The sequence below is a fragment of the Gavialis gangeticus genome, unplaced genomic scaffold, assembly GCF_001723915.1.
Source record: "Gavialis gangeticus isolate Ggan-Ray unplaced genomic scaffold, GavGan_comp1, whole genome shotgun sequence".
In the NCBI taxonomy this organism is placed as follows: domain Eukaryota; kingdom Metazoa; phylum Chordata; order Crocodylia; family Gavialidae; genus Gavialis; species Gavialis gangeticus.
This window is the reverse complement of record NW_017729022.1, coordinates 139,317,387-139,332,655: the sequence shown is the minus strand read 5'-3', so window position 1 is coordinate 139,332,655 and position 15,269 is coordinate 139,317,387. Positions and strand designations below refer to the sequence as shown.

General features: G+C 41.9%; 1 protein-coding gene across 1 annotated transcript in view; it reads right to left on the bottom strand.

Annotated features, from left to right (window-relative positions):
- Positions 1–2,084: 2,084 nt before the first annotated feature.
- Positions 2,085–15,269, bottom strand: part of ISM1 (isthmin 1) — a gene marked incomplete at its 5' end in the record, with an annotated part of 62,478 nt that continues 49,293 nt past the window's right edge. The window contains 4 exons of the mRNA XM_019515887.1: positions 2,085–4,124; positions 5,936–6,025; positions 9,423–9,566; positions 11,857–12,124. Coding sequence (XP_019371432.1) covers positions 3,607–4,124; positions 5,936–6,025; positions 9,423–9,566; positions 11,857–12,124 — 1,020 coding nt within the window. The remainder of the gene's footprint in view (positions 4,125–5,935; positions 6,026–9,422; positions 9,567–11,856; positions 12,125–15,269) is intronic.

Here is a 15,269-nt window from a genome sequence, read left to right as displayed (position 1 = left end):
ATTCCAGAGCCTGGCAGCCCTGACCATAAAGTAATGCCTGAAGTGGGGTTTGAAAGAGGATGGAGCTGGACTGTTCTCAGTGGTGGCAGGTGACAGAACAAGGAGCAATGGTCTCAAGTTGCAGCAAGGGAAGTTTAGGTTAGCTATTAGGAGGAATTTTCTCACTAGGAGGGGAGTAAAACACTGGAACAGGTTATCCAGAGAGGTGGTGGTGGAAGCTCCATCCTTGGAGGTTTTCAAAACCGGGCTAGACAAAGCCTTGGTTGCGATGGTCTAGTTGGGGCTGGTCCTGCTTTGAGCAGGGAGTTGGACTAGATGGCCTCCTGAGGTCCCTTCCAACCCTAATTTGCTATGATTCTGTGATTCAGAGAGAGTGAAGTTACTTAAGTGTCCCATTATAAAGCATTTTTCCCCATCCTTCAGATAATTTCTGGGGCTTTCTCTTGTTAAAACTGTGGAAAGCTGAACTGGAGGAAACTATTCCACTATTGGGCCCAGGAAAGCTATATGCAGAGGTGAAATCACATCTCTTGTCTTTCTTACTACTCCTTAGTACTTTGTTACTAAGGTTTATATATCCAGGGCTTGCCTTAACTTTTTTGGTTTTATTTGCCACAGTCTCATGCTGAACACTCACGTTCTATTAACTGTCCCTTAGTCCTTCCCAGAGTCACCATTTTAAGGATGTCATCTCCCAGTTTGTAGGACCTGAATTCTTGCTGAAATATATTTGCATGCATCACAATTAAATGTGCCCACCAATCCAGATGGCTTTGCCTGATTACTCTGTTGTCTTCAGTAATTACCCTGCTCAAAGTTTTCTTCTCTAATTTTTGGCCTTTTTTGCCCTAATAGCAGGTCCCAATACACTGATGACCTGAGTTGAAGCCTGCTGGAGTCAATGCAGTCCAAAGCCAAATCCCAGCCCTACTTTTTTTTTTCTTTTTTTAATATGTAGCATTTATGGAGACAAGTGCTTGCCTAAGCAGTGCTGGAAGTCATGGAGCTTGTACTTGGATAGGCTTGTTTTAATTTCCACGCTACCCTTCACATGGAGGTTGAATGTGAGATGCTGTATCTAATGGGCTGTTACTTCATGTACATTTTGTTTTTTTTATTTAAAGAACAGGGAATTGAAGACTGCAGAGACTGAGAATGCTTCTCCTCTGATCCACACTCCAGGGCTAATGGTGGGAAAAAGCTCGCTGATCCCAAAAACATTTGTAACGGGTTGCCAAAGTCTTTCTAGTCTTGGCACATTGCGAACAGTGGACTTCAGAGCCTGTGTGTCACCTCATTTATTACGATATTCTCTCCCTATTCTCACTGCATTTGTTATGTTGTTGAATGTTAAAGGTGCATTGCTAAAATCTCCTAGTGGCTTCACTTTTCGTTTTATTATATACTTAAGATAAAATTTGTGACTGCCCTTCAGGTCACTCTCCCAAAGAAACTAGACGTGCTGGTTCCATCCCATGCTGAAAAATGAGGTAATAAGTGGTTGTTCCTCCTTTCCAATGTCCAAGAAGAGCCATAATAGCCCCATGCAGCTAACCAGACACCAGCAGCTGTGTGGCTTTTTTTTTCTCTATGATTTGATGTCTGAGGTGTTTAGGTCATTTGTTGTCAGTTATGCTGGCTTGTCTGGCGAGTCACCTCCCTACCTGGTCTGTTTTAAGAGGGTTCAGACTACCTGGTTTTCATCAACACCAAAAGGAGACAGTCCCTGTAATTAGGGACATGTGATAGCCATGCCATGCCTGTCCAACTAAGCAGCCTTTGGTTTATCCTCATAAACCAACACCTGTGAACAGAGCTGGGTGAGAAGATTTACAGCAGTTAGTAGAAGCCATGGTTTCTTCATAGCCATCTTTAAATCTTGTGCTTATGATTAACCATAATATAATAAACAGGATCCCACTGTATGCCTATCTGACCACACACGAGTACTCCAAGTTTAGCTCTTATATTTCAGATGTAGATCAACTTGCATCAAGACAGGCTTTTTCCTTGACAGAACTGCAAGTATTTATTACCCCCTTTCCCACACTGTAATTTTTTTCTCTAATGAGAATGCAGGTACCAACTGTTTAATTACAGGTTTATTTATAGAGTTGCTTTTTACGGAAAACTGCAAGAGAAACATTTGCCTCGCAATAATTTCTTTCCTGGCAATCATGTTCCATTTACAGAAGCACTGCATGTTAAAATACCCCAAAGCATGACTTACTATAAACTTAATAAATACTTTACAAAAATAATGCAGAGGTTTTCTCCCTTAACATCATGAACAGTTCTAGAACTCGCCCTCCCTTCCCTCTTTGAAAAATAAGTTTTTCTGTATAATACTGTGCACTTAATGCATTACTGGAAAGAATTATAAAATGCCACCTCTGTATCTTAGTACATATATTTTAAAAACAATGTAAAGCCTGTTTCTCCTCTTTCAAAAAGTGCCTCTTTCTTAGCAGAATCCTTCAAATTCAGTTTGGAGACTGATTCCTCAAGCTTTGTGTTAGTATCTTTTTAACCAGAGTCACCAGCCAGAGCAAGTTTGGGCTTTTTAGGCCCTGTGCTTTACATGCACACCACGAAACGGATCCTTACTCCATAAAATGGCATAAATCCATTGACATGAGGGGGAACTATGACAAGTCTCGCCAGCTGTGGATCTGCCCATGAAACCACCTACTTGTACGTCTTTGCAAGGTCCAAGTCTTTGGATTCTTCTGGGGTAGCTGCAAGGCTGCGTCTCCTTGACAGCTCACCCCAGATGCGTTTGCCCGGACCCGTTTGGATGAAAAGCTAAGTAGCTTTCTAGCAAGGAGTGATTAGGGTTTGGGCTTGGTTTCCTTGTTACCAGTATTCCTACTTGCTTTTCCCCTTCCAATAATTAGTATTCTTCCATCCCTAAAATCTCCTCCTGCCCCGTAGAAACAGGACTAAACATTTTCACAAATGCTTCTCCAGAGAAAATACTTTTAAAACATCTATATTCATATTAAATAAGTTATGTGTAAAAACTGCTTGCTTCAGAATGTTTGGTGGTGGTTCAATTTGGTGGTGGTCCTAGTGCAGCAAAACCCAGGCTTAAAATCCTGTTCTGGTCAGAGGGTTTAAGTACATGCTTAAGTGTTTTGCTGATTCTCATTTCATTTATCCCCAGGCTTCGCTTACTTCACACACATCCAATGCTGTGGTGAAGGGCAGATCCTCGCTCATATACCTGAATCAACAGGTATTTTGCTATTGACCTTAATGAGGGTAGGATCAAAGTTTGACTTGGATTTTGCAAGTGTGATGTGGAAGCAAAGCCCTTCTTTTAGCCCAACTATATTAATTTTCTCGAGGTTTTGAATTTAAAAAGTAAGTTTCTGCTACATATGTTTATCAGGAAAACGTGTGTACATGTTTGTATGAAGCAAGAGAGCTGAGTGTGTGAGAAATGCATATATAAATTACACACACTGCAAAAATACCCATGTATTATATACAGATATATACATTTGTTAGGAAGAAAAAGCAATCTTTCCCTTTTCAAGCAGATCATTCAACGAATGTTTTCAGTCTTGCAGCAACAAAGGCTGTCTGAGGAGTCCAGTCTTTTCAGTATTCTCTTGCTTCTTGGAACTGCCTATAATAGTCTTCATCTGAAGGGTTTTCTGTACATTTCTGGCCATTATTAGGCGGCCGTGCCTCATTGTATCTGCTCCAGTCCCCTTTGCAGATAATCCAAGGCAAAATGTCTACTTTGTAATGGAGCTCCGCTGAAAATTCAATGCTGATCAGGTTTGGCGTGCCTGCCCCTTTACCCCTGGTGATCAGCTGCATATTGTCATCGTAGCAGCAGTGCTGTGCTGCTAGAGTTGTGCTCTCTAAGGAAAGCATGGACCGGATGCAGTAGCGTGCAGTGGGTTTATATATCTCCAGTTTTTCCTTTGGCCCACTCGCATCTTTCCAGCGAAAGTTTTTCCGCTTACTCCGATCGTATATCTCAGCAGTGCTGTAGGCAACTTCTGTGGGGTAGGAGCAAGGGCAGCTGGGAAGGTCATTGACTACTTTGTGCATGTATTTCTTCAGGAACTCACTTTTACAGCTCATCCATCTTTCACAGCTGTCAGTATCTGTGTGAGGACAGGAAGTGAAAATGCTTTAAGACATTTCAGTGCTGCAAACATGTCAACATGACAACTACAGGGAGAATAAAATGAAGATATAATCACATTTGAGAAATGCAGCTATTCAGCAGGAAGCTCTGCTTAACCAAGGCAGGGCCGCAAGGCCCACTTGACTGCAACGTGTTACCTTATCTTGTTGCTAACTGGGGAGACACAATCTGTTGATAAGGGAGGCTCCAAGTAATACTACAGCATGTGACAACACCACAACAATACAAATCTTCAGTTCCTGCACAACTTTTACCTTTTTGGGATCTCAACACACCTTGCAAACTTTTCACTGAGCCCCCCAATAAGCCTATGAGGTGCAATAAGGCATTATCTCCATTTTCCAAATGGATGAACTGAATGAAACCCAGGGAGTTCAAGTGACTGGCCTTAAGATGCCACGCTAACTCTGATATTGGGAATAGGAGCCTGGAGACCCAGGTGCCGCTACCTAGGTCCTAAGCTGAAGATGGCACAACTGCCTGGTTGCATCACCCAGATAACACTGCAAGTGAGGCTTAAGCAGTTTGTAATGACACCGGAAACTCCAAGCTGATAAACTGATGATTCTTTAATTCAATCAAGCTGCGTGCATCTATACATGCAATTAGCATGGCTGAATAAACTCTGGCACAGTTCACACCAGAGTTTATTGCTCCTAGGCACAGTGTTTACATGTGTGCCCAGGGCCACAGCATGTTGAGCTGGGGTGGTGCAGCCCCAGCTGGCAAGGTGTCACAGGGATTAGCCTACCAGCCTGGAGCTGCTTTGCCCCAGCTCAACATGCTGCAGAGGGACTGGCTGGGGCATCAGGGCGCTACAGTGTGGGGCTAGCTGGCGGGCAGGCCCTGCACTATAACACCCTTGTGCCCTAGCCAGCTCCAGTCACTGTCTACCTGTGTGTTGTGGCACACTAGATAACTCCGCTGTAGGATAGAACTTGTGCTGGGCAGTACTATACCACAGTGGAGTCAATTAATTTACTGTGGCCTAATAGTGCTGCACGTGTAGATAGTGACACTACTGTGGAGCTAATTAGGCAACTCCGCAGTAAAGCGCACATGTAGATGCATCTACTGTGGTTTCATTTACTTCTCTCGCTGCATTGTGTCTTCCCCGAAAGGTTCTTTAGAGCAGTTGTGATCCAAAAAATGTCAAAATGATCTCTCTCTGATCTGACACTGGAACCACTTCTCATAACTGCTGCCAGTTCTGCTGCCAAGTGGTTTGGGTTTCAGAAAGCCTTTTGGATACAGACACTTTTGGATGCTACATCATATATTTTAGGATGTTCTTGTGGCACCAGACCCATGAGGGGCCATGGTCAAGGAATGTACAGACTAGTAGATTCTATTTAAATATTCTAAATTTTTCTGAAAGGGACCCGTGACAAAGCTAGGTTGAGAAACAAGACAATCTGAGTTCAAGGTCTGATTCTTAACAGCAAGACGATCAAGTGACCTGGGGCATGATTACTGTATTTTCTCACATACAACATGGCCCCAAATAGGATACACACCTTGTTTTGAGGAAAAATGAAGAAAAACAGTTATTTTCTTGAAAATACTGGTAAGTAGCCATAACTGAATAGCAAATTCTACAGATTCAATCGCTGCTGGAGCACTTACCCCAGCACAGCTTTACTGCCCTGTAGAAACTGCCATTACCATATTTCCTCACTTATAGCATGTATCCCAACACCTAGCAGCTGAATTTTGGAAAAAAGTTGCTTCTTGTATATGAGAAATTATTGGCTGGCAGCTTCTTACCAACTTCAAATAGCTTGGTGGCATTGAAGTCTTCACTTCCTGCAAGTAAGCTCACTTCTGTGGCAGCTGTCCTGAAGGTATCTTCGATCCCTATACAAACACAAAATGATGGTGGTTAGATTTTCTCCTAAGAGGTTAGGGAACAATGCTACCTCCCTCCTCCCCTGCCCCGCTTATATTGCCCAAAGCCCTGTTTATACTGCCTGTATTGAAATGAATACTGGAGGAAAACACTGAAAGTAAGAGAAGTGGAAGGATTCCCTCTGCCAAGCGCAAATGCAGAAGTGTGAAACTGTTTAGAGACAGCCTCTGCTGTGCCTTTTTTAAATGCTGGGATGCAAGAAGGCATGCTAGCTGATAAGCAAGGATCCTGGTTTCCTCTGATTAAAAAAACCCCCAATTTTTATATTAAAAAAGTAATATATATTGTATATTTAAAAAGTTATATATAATATAAAATATAAAAAGTAATATATATATCTATATATTAGTGCTGTTTCATTCTGATCACGGAAAAATGTGGATTTTGGGTTACTTTTTTCAATCTGAAAATTGGAGTTTTTTTTTAATCAGAGAAAACCAGGATCCCTGCTATAATAAGCTTGTCTCTGAGTTACTAAAACTGCACCTATAAACCAATGAGATGTGAATTCACCTGTGTTATACTCTCCAGTACATTCTCTTCTTCTGCTAGTGGAGTGAAAGGAGTGGGTGAGGGATAGATAAACAAAAAGTCCACAATTCTTAGCAGATTCAAGCTCCAGTTAGACATTTATTATTAGCAGACACAAATATGGATCACTAGAAAATCTGTGGGAGATAGTCATCACTGGACTAATTACATTTTGCAAAAAAAGGACATCCTTTTTGCTGCTATTTTATTTAGCCCATGTGTGCTCATATTTGCCAGCTATTAAAACAAAAAAGCCCTTCAGACCAAGCATTTAAATTAGTAAATGTTTGTTCTATTTTACAAGAGATTTCCAAAGACAGCAGCACACTCTGAATGTGGCAAGCTGTGTGATTAATAAGGCAATTTACCTTCCATCCCCTTCCCAGTGAACATTCTCTAGGTCCCGTAACTGGGGCAGAGTAACCCAAACTGGTGGCTTACAAAGCTTCAAAACAGCCCCAGGCTTCTTTTCAATAAATTATGGTGAGGTTTTGCTTTAGCTCGAGCAGTAGATGTAGAAGAATAGATACCCGAGAATCCATTACAAGGCAATAATTCACTGCAGAGGATCTTCTGGCATTATAAACAGTAGAAGCTGAGCTTTGCCCCCGTCATTTTAAAAATGTCAGCACAGCCTCAAAGAGTGAATTACGTTCTCCTTGCTGATCCTTGGGTGTCTGTTAAATGACATAATGCATTCTTTCAAATTTGCCACTGTTTGATGCTAGTAGGTAATAAATACTGGAGACTAGAACTGAGAGACACATGGCCTTTTGGGATTTAACCCATTGTGTTTAGGTTGGAGGAGGAGGGGAGTAGGTTCAACAATAAACTTACTGCTGGATTGTGTCACACATGGAGACATGGCTAGCAAATAGAGGGTCTGATGGGTGTGTGTGCCTGTGTAAGACAGCAGCTTTCACGCACACTTGACTGCTTGTACAGGGACTTTAAACATTCTCTCTCTAGTAATGCCATCATTTGTATAGTCCCAGTGTCATACTTTGAATCTGAAAGCTGTTTTAGGTCTTTCACCTTTCTGAAGCACAAAGTAAAACATGACCAAGGTGTTAGTGAAATGCATGCTCTAGCACAGTGTTGTGTTGGTTTGTGTCATATCAGTAAGGGGTGCAATTGTGCAGGCTTGGGGTGCATCTACATAAGACATTTACTGCACAGTAAACTAATTAGCTGAACATTAAACATTTCAGTGTCTACACATGCACCCCTATTAGGCTGCATACAAGTACTATCCTGCTGCAGAGTAAAAAATTCCACAGCAGCGCAGGTTTAGACGCTGCCCAGATGCTTGGGGCCCAAGGGTGCTTCAGTACAGGGGCTGTCTGCTGGCTAGCCCTGCACTGAAGCGGCCTCGTGCCCCAGCCTACCCCTCTGTGGCATGTTGAGCCAGGAGAGCATCCCTGGGCTGGCAGGCTGACCCCTGGGGCCCCCTGCCAGCTGGGGCTGCTCTGACCTAGCTCAATGTGTTGTGGTCTCAGGAACATGTGCAAATGGTGTGCCTGGAGCAATAAGCTCCAGAGTTTATTGCTTCACATTAACATGCATGTGTAGATGCACCCTCAGGGTATGACAGAGTGCCAACTCACTGTAGTAAAAATTTTTAAAGATCTAAAAAACAACTAATTTGTGAAGTACTTTTTAAAGGCAGCCTTAAATTCATTATAGGGTGGATGTTAGACTTTACATATATGCTCAGTTGGAGGATGTCCTTGGATTGGAACCTTTAAGCAACCAGAGATGGAAGTATTGTTATAGTGAGAGGCCTAGGTGAGATGGCCTTTCTTGGCCCTATGGTCAAAGCAGGTTTGAGCCAGAACTGCACCTTAATCTAGCTATTACATAGATTTATTGCAGGGCAAGACCTCTTGTTTTGAGACTTCTCCAATTAGTAGGTAACATGGACTGAACAAGACAGAAAAATATTTATGCTGGACCTCCTTGGTTTTCTCATTTATATTCAGGAACTTCATACTGAAAAGGACAAGAGCTTTTGTGATGTGGTGTGTTTAGAAAAATTTCCCTTTAATCAAATACCAACAGCATTTATAGCTTGTAGAACGTAAGGCCCCACTGGTCCTAAAACACCTCCGTGGATGTGTGGCACAATCCATTAAGAGGCTTCTTTTCTGAACCAGCATAGAGCTATTTGCTCCTGATGTCAGGGCAAGTGTGGCATTTGAATATTGCCATGTATGTTCTTTCTGCCAAACAGTAGAAATGTGGCTGCTCTGAAACTGCAAATGTGTGCAAAGTGAAGAGATTGTCCGTTTCTTTGGGCAAGAACTATGGTATTGTAAATACAGAATGTGCAGCTGGGCAAGCAACAACCGATGTGGACTGGCAGTTCACGACTGGTCTCAATGTGGACTGGCAGGTTTTGAGAGAGCGCAGCCAGCAACAACAAAGTTTGCCTTCAGCGAGAAACCATGTCTGACAAACTTAGCCCCAGCAAGGAGAGATGTCCAGTAACAGACATTTGGTTTAAGAACCACATGCAGTAAATCCACCCAAAATTGAAAATGCAGGCACAGTACCTTACGGCCTAGCTGGCCTCCTATTATACTGCTGCATATAAAATCCAGGTTAATAAAGTAAGCCTCAGAACCAGGGCACAAATGTCTAGGGAAAAAAAACACTCAAACGTAGCCAAGGAACAAAGGAAACTCTGATCTTCAAACGTGTGGTGAAGACCAAGACCCTGCCCCATCCCCATCTGCACCCCCACCCTGAGCTAGTGCTTTGGCCTCTGGCACACAGACTCTTCTTATAGAAAGTTGATTCCATCAGCCAAACCTGGACAGTTTGGGCGATCACATGTCCTTGACTCTGTGGCTGTGCAGGCATAGCCGCAGGACCTGGTCCGCTTCTGATTGCCACTCCCACAGGTCACACTGCAAACGGACCACGGGCTCCAGTCTCCGTCACCATCAATATAATCTGAATGAGAACAAAGATGAGGAAGGAAGTGAGAAAAAAAAAGATGAACCCCTACTACCAAAAAACTACTGTACAGTGTTTTTTATTAAGTAGGCATAGCATGAATGGAATCCAGATGTGTCTACCTGAAACTTGGGCTGAATGCCAACCCTAAGTCTGCTGTTTAAATGGTTTTCACACTTGACTCTCCTTGGGGAAATGCATGCAACATTATTTGAAAAAATATTTCCTTTCTCTTTTGACCTCTTGGCAGCGGAGAATCTTCAGCTGTAAAGCTGGGTCGTGAACTAATAGTACATGCATTCAAACATTATTGTTCTTATGCAGGAATAGGCTTTCTGATCACCAGCTAGAAGGACATACAAAAATAATAATAAAAGAAATCCTTTCTCCTCCCCAGAAAATGTAGTAATAGTACCACAAAGGAACTGGATGCTTAGCTGCTTTTTAAGACAGAATGCATCTCAAGCATTTTTTTTTGAGGGCAACTTGTGTGTGGGTATTTTTGCTTTATCCTTCAAGCATCAGAGCAAGAGAAGGAGGAATCACTGCTGTAGTGAACTGAATGAACACCCTGCACTCCTGGGAGCAGAGGTTTTATTGCAGTTCACAGACCATTTATCATTGCTCAGGGTTTGATCCTGCAGCATTAGCAGTTTTTTGGGGAAAGAGCCCAATCTTTTTTGTTCTGCGTACGTACAGCCCCTAGCATTACAGGGTTTTGGTCTGTGACAGCAGCTCCCAGCTACCGCTACAACAGAAATAATTAATGAACAGGACTATTCTCAAATTCAATTAAACAATATTTCACCTGCTATCTTGAGAATTTTTCAGTGTTTACGCTCAGGTCTCCCTTGGCCAGGGAAACTATCTTAAACTGCACGAGCTTGACATGTGCTAAAGCCACCTATGAAACTGGCTTAGCCAACAAATTTCAAGCGCTAGTATAGATGGGGTCACTATGTTGCCTCTTCTGCATGGGAAGTCTGAAAAATAGTCCCTGCTAACAGGGGGCGTTGGATCTTAATCAAGTGCAATATCATAATCTCAGTCAAAAGACCAGGGAGAAGGGATGGCTTGCCATTAAGACCATGCTGTGATTTGCAAAGGAGAAGACTTTAATGACTACCTAAGTGTTGTACATATTTCAGTACATGATATACAATATATGGTAATAAATAGGCAGGGCCAGATTTTCAGTCAAGTGTCACCTACTCTTTCTGTTTCTACACTTGTCATCTTTTTTTTTTGCAATACTGTGCCCATAATTGTTTGTGGAAACAATTTAACTTGACTGAGATGTCCAACCACCTACTCCATATGTGGTATCATTAAATATGCCCACAAGCAAATGCAGGTACAAAAAAGAGGAAGCACTTCATAATCTTGACTCGCAATACTACCTAAAAGTCAATGAGAGGACTAAGTCACAGTTAAGACTCTAGAGTTAAAGCTCCAAAACAGGGAAAATTAAGGCTGAAGCAATCCTTTGCAGGTGCTCTATGGGATCTAAGCAATGCAGTGCAAACAGTAAGGAATCAAACCACAACTGTGAAACCCTACGCTATGCTATCTACAAATCTGCCTATGTATTGCCTGATCCTAAAGGTTCAACCCACCTGGAAGCCCTGTGATATATACTAAACCAACTCCCTGAAGTCATCCCAAGTGTACACAAATAGATTTATGAGACAACAAGTAAATAAGTACCAATTTCTTTCTGTTTCCTGGTTTTTGCAAGTCTTTCAAGCACCAAGCTGAAAACAATTGTTTCCATCATGACACATCTGGAACAGAGTTATACATACAAGCTCAAATGCAAAATGTTCCTGCTGAACACACCACTCTTCACACATGTCAGTTTAACAGGTCTTATTTATGTATCAACAAACGTGACCACATTGTTGATCTCACTTATTTCTCCACCGGTTGTATTTTAGTTTCCAAACCACTGCACATGATTCTAAATTTACACTTACCCTTGCACCAAAAATAAATATGAAACCTTGTTTCCTCTGTTTAAAAAAAGTATACTTTTGACTAAAAAAAGTTCCTCTTCTGGGATAACTGGTATGATTTGCAAGATTATAGCCTTAGTACTGGAATGTGGCTACCACCGTCTAGTTTGTGAATCTGCACAGATTTGTATTTAAGAGCTGATGAACAAAAGCCACATGCTGAAAAACTGTTTTGCTTGGCTTACTTTCAGCGATGCCTCATCATTCTCATTTCCCCCAAACTCGTTTTACAATCCCAAGATGCCCATAAGAGGTCTGGAATGCAAACTCACCATACTCTGTCTGCTCCTTGGATTCAAAAGTCCGGTGACCGGGTGCATGCCTATCCCACCCACCGAGAGGGTTTAGGAAGTTGCTATCTTCGGTGGTGCTGTCATACTTGTAGTCCTGATCACCACTACTCATGCGAGTCAAAGTCGAGGACCTCTGCCACCAGTTTCTCCAGTCAGGTGATGGGACTGACCAGCTGGGCTTGCTGCTTTCTTTGTGCAGGTCCTTCTCTGGTTCAGCATCAGTAGCGTCAACCACTTCTATGGTAACCTGCAGAGTTCAAAACATGTAAGGCTGATGAGCATGCAAAATCCAACAGTAGATGATCGTCACTGGGGAAAGAGGGGTGTGTGTGTGAAAGGGGAGATGCATTTGCCTAAGAGGGAAGGTTTCTATGCAGCAGAGACAAATGACTGATGTTGGCTCTTGTAATCCTGCAGGCTTAGCCTGTTGTAAACCATATGTGGATGATTACTGTGAATCCAGAGCCATGCAGAAACTGAGCGATTCCTTCTGCTACCTCTGCTGATTCCAAGCTTGGTACAAAGGGCAGAAAAAGAGGCTTGGCAAAAATAGCAACCCAAACTCCCTCTTAAACCTTTGCAGTGGATCCTTCTGCCTTACAGAGAAAAGGCTACGGTAGAGTTACGAACAGGATGAAAGAAAATCAATGCTTCAAATTCACTGGGCCTGAATTTGAAACAAGTGTGTAAACATGCTAGATCACACAGGTAACCCTTTATTGATTTTTCCCTTTTTTTCCCCCTTTTCTTTTTGCCCAGTGGCTAATAACTACTCTAAGTACAAAGAAATGAGGAAACGTGTCATTCTCTGCTTGCCGAACGCCTGCACAAAAGTTGGCAACAACCTTGCTCATAGCTACCTGACAGAGGATTTGTCCTTTGGTGCAATTGCTAATGGTTCTTCTGTATTCCAGAAGGAACACAGTAATACTTAGTCACTGGTGTAAGAAACCAGTGCATGTGGCCACAAAGTCATGATTATCCTGACTTTACCCCCGGCCATCATGCCTGACTCACTCTTTCAAAACATTATGATAAATAAAATATGTTTCATGGCACTATTTATCCGCAGACCTCCAACCATTTAGTAAAAATGAGTCAACTGTCTTATTTTTTTTAAAGGAGCCCTACTTTGAAGGCCCTTTGAAGGAGCCTTTTTTATACTGCACAGAAAGGGAAGATGGCACACAAATAAGAGTCCTATGGGCTTCAGTTAGCTAGAGATAGAGCTAGAAGCACAGATTCCAAGTTCCCTGCTCAGATCACACACATGCATTCAGACAAGTAACTGTGTATAATAACATATACTATTATGAAACATATACTTTTGCTACTTTTCAAAGCATAAACAATGAATTATGAAATTCCTGGACATCAGGGTTAGCTGTCAGGGATTGTTGGTGTATATGCTGCAAACACATGGTGTGAACGTAGATGTATTTGGGGCACAGTTATTGGCATGCACTAGCTGCTCTGGGTTGCTCCCACCTAACAAGCTAGGTGAACCGAACAGCCACAGACCTGAACAAACAGCTGCTCCCATCTCTATCATGTATTGCATGTAAAGGAATGCAAAAATCTATGTATTTTAGAATTAATTTGATATAAAAAAATCTTTCTGAAAAGTGCTTTCATAAAATTGGGGCTTTGGAAAACAGAGAGAAAATGCATTATGCTGCGGGACAAAAGTATTTTGGATAAAAGCTTTATGGTTTGATAAAACTATTGTTAATAAAATTCACAGTTTGCCTGGACACTCACATAGCCTCTCTGGCAAAAGCAAGTCACGTACATCCTACATGGATTCTGCTACCTGCGATCTACAAAGGGAGGTGACACAGGAAGTGGAGTGGCTCCAGCTGAGGAGCTGCTGCAGCTCAGTAGTGCAGAACACACCAGTGCTGTTACAAGACAATGCACGTTTCCTTTTTTGCAGAAACAAGCCATGGCATTTACACTCTGCTTTTCCTTTGACCACTGGCAGAACAACAGAGATGAAATGATTGAGAAGATCTTAGGAAGCTCCACTGGGATTGTATAGCAAAAGCAATACAAGTATGCAATTGTGTCAGCAAATTAAGTCTCTGGGTAGGAGATAACAAAACCCCTGCTAGACACTTCTGTCTTTCTGCTCATGTTAAGGGGGGAAGGGGAGGAAATCAAAACAATTACTTCAGCAGAAAGTTCACTGTAAGCTACAAAACGAGAATTAAAATGGACTTCATGTGTATGAAACTATTAGTGTCAATTCACAAGTTTAGGATTCTGTGGATCCAAACAAAATAGTTTTGTATAGCCGATAAGTGGCAGTAAACAGAGCGCTTTGTAACACTTTAAAGGCCTCATTAGTCATGATTGGAGGGCCTCGTCATTGGTGAGCATTGATTCATTAAATAAAAAACCCCAAGTCCATTAACTTTAAAACTAAACTAAAGGAAACAGAAAAGGGGCATATCCAAAAAGGAGCATTTCACAATCCATTTCTTTGCTGTTTTTTTGTTGTTTTATGATTAACCAGGATGAACCTTGCAAGCAGACATCATCTGAAGGTTCCCAAGTTTCTAATTAAAAATACGTAACTCAGCTCTCTAATTATGCAAGGCAAGTTTGAATCGGCTGCTCTTCTTGCTCCGTTTGTAACATGTTCGCTATCAGACAGGCTGCTTATGGATAACTTCAAACAATAAAAGGTGGGTGGCTCCATCTTGAAATAAGCAGCATTTCTTTCTTCCCCTTCTATGTCAACTTTGATCAATTGTGATTAATTTAGCTAGTCATGCCAATCATCTCAATAAAAATGGATTCAAAACACCCCTGGTTTTGCTGTCCACCAGTCCAGAACATGACCTACTAATGCAAACTGCAAGGAGTTAACCCATTAGAAAACTAAGGGGTTAGTATTAAAATGTGTCCTGTGCTGTTCACTTCACTTACTCTGGAGACCATTTACTCATCTAAAAATACTTCTAAAATATCCTTCACCAGAGACTGCAGCTGCAAGTTTGCAAGTTCACACATTTTTTTTAAAGTTTGTGTGTCCTGTAACTTGACCAAACAAAGTAAAATACATAAAAAACCCAAGTTCCAACAAGAGAGGCAAAATCAGAGGCAATGAGAAAATTAAAAAGGGCTTGCCAAACCAGGATTTTCCTCTTATCAGCTGCTTTGTGAGTTAACATCAGACTTTTTTTCTGTTCCTGTGCCACAGTATCCAATATTGCAAGGGGGAGCAGTAGAGCAGTGGAATGGGTCAGACAGCAACACCCTTTACAGTACATAAGCATGGGTAACCTTGACGAAAAACTGAAAGGGCAGGACAAGCAAAAAGTTCAAATGAAAGTCAAGGTACAGGTTCCAAATTCGGACCCCCCCCCCCCCTTACAGCTGCTGGC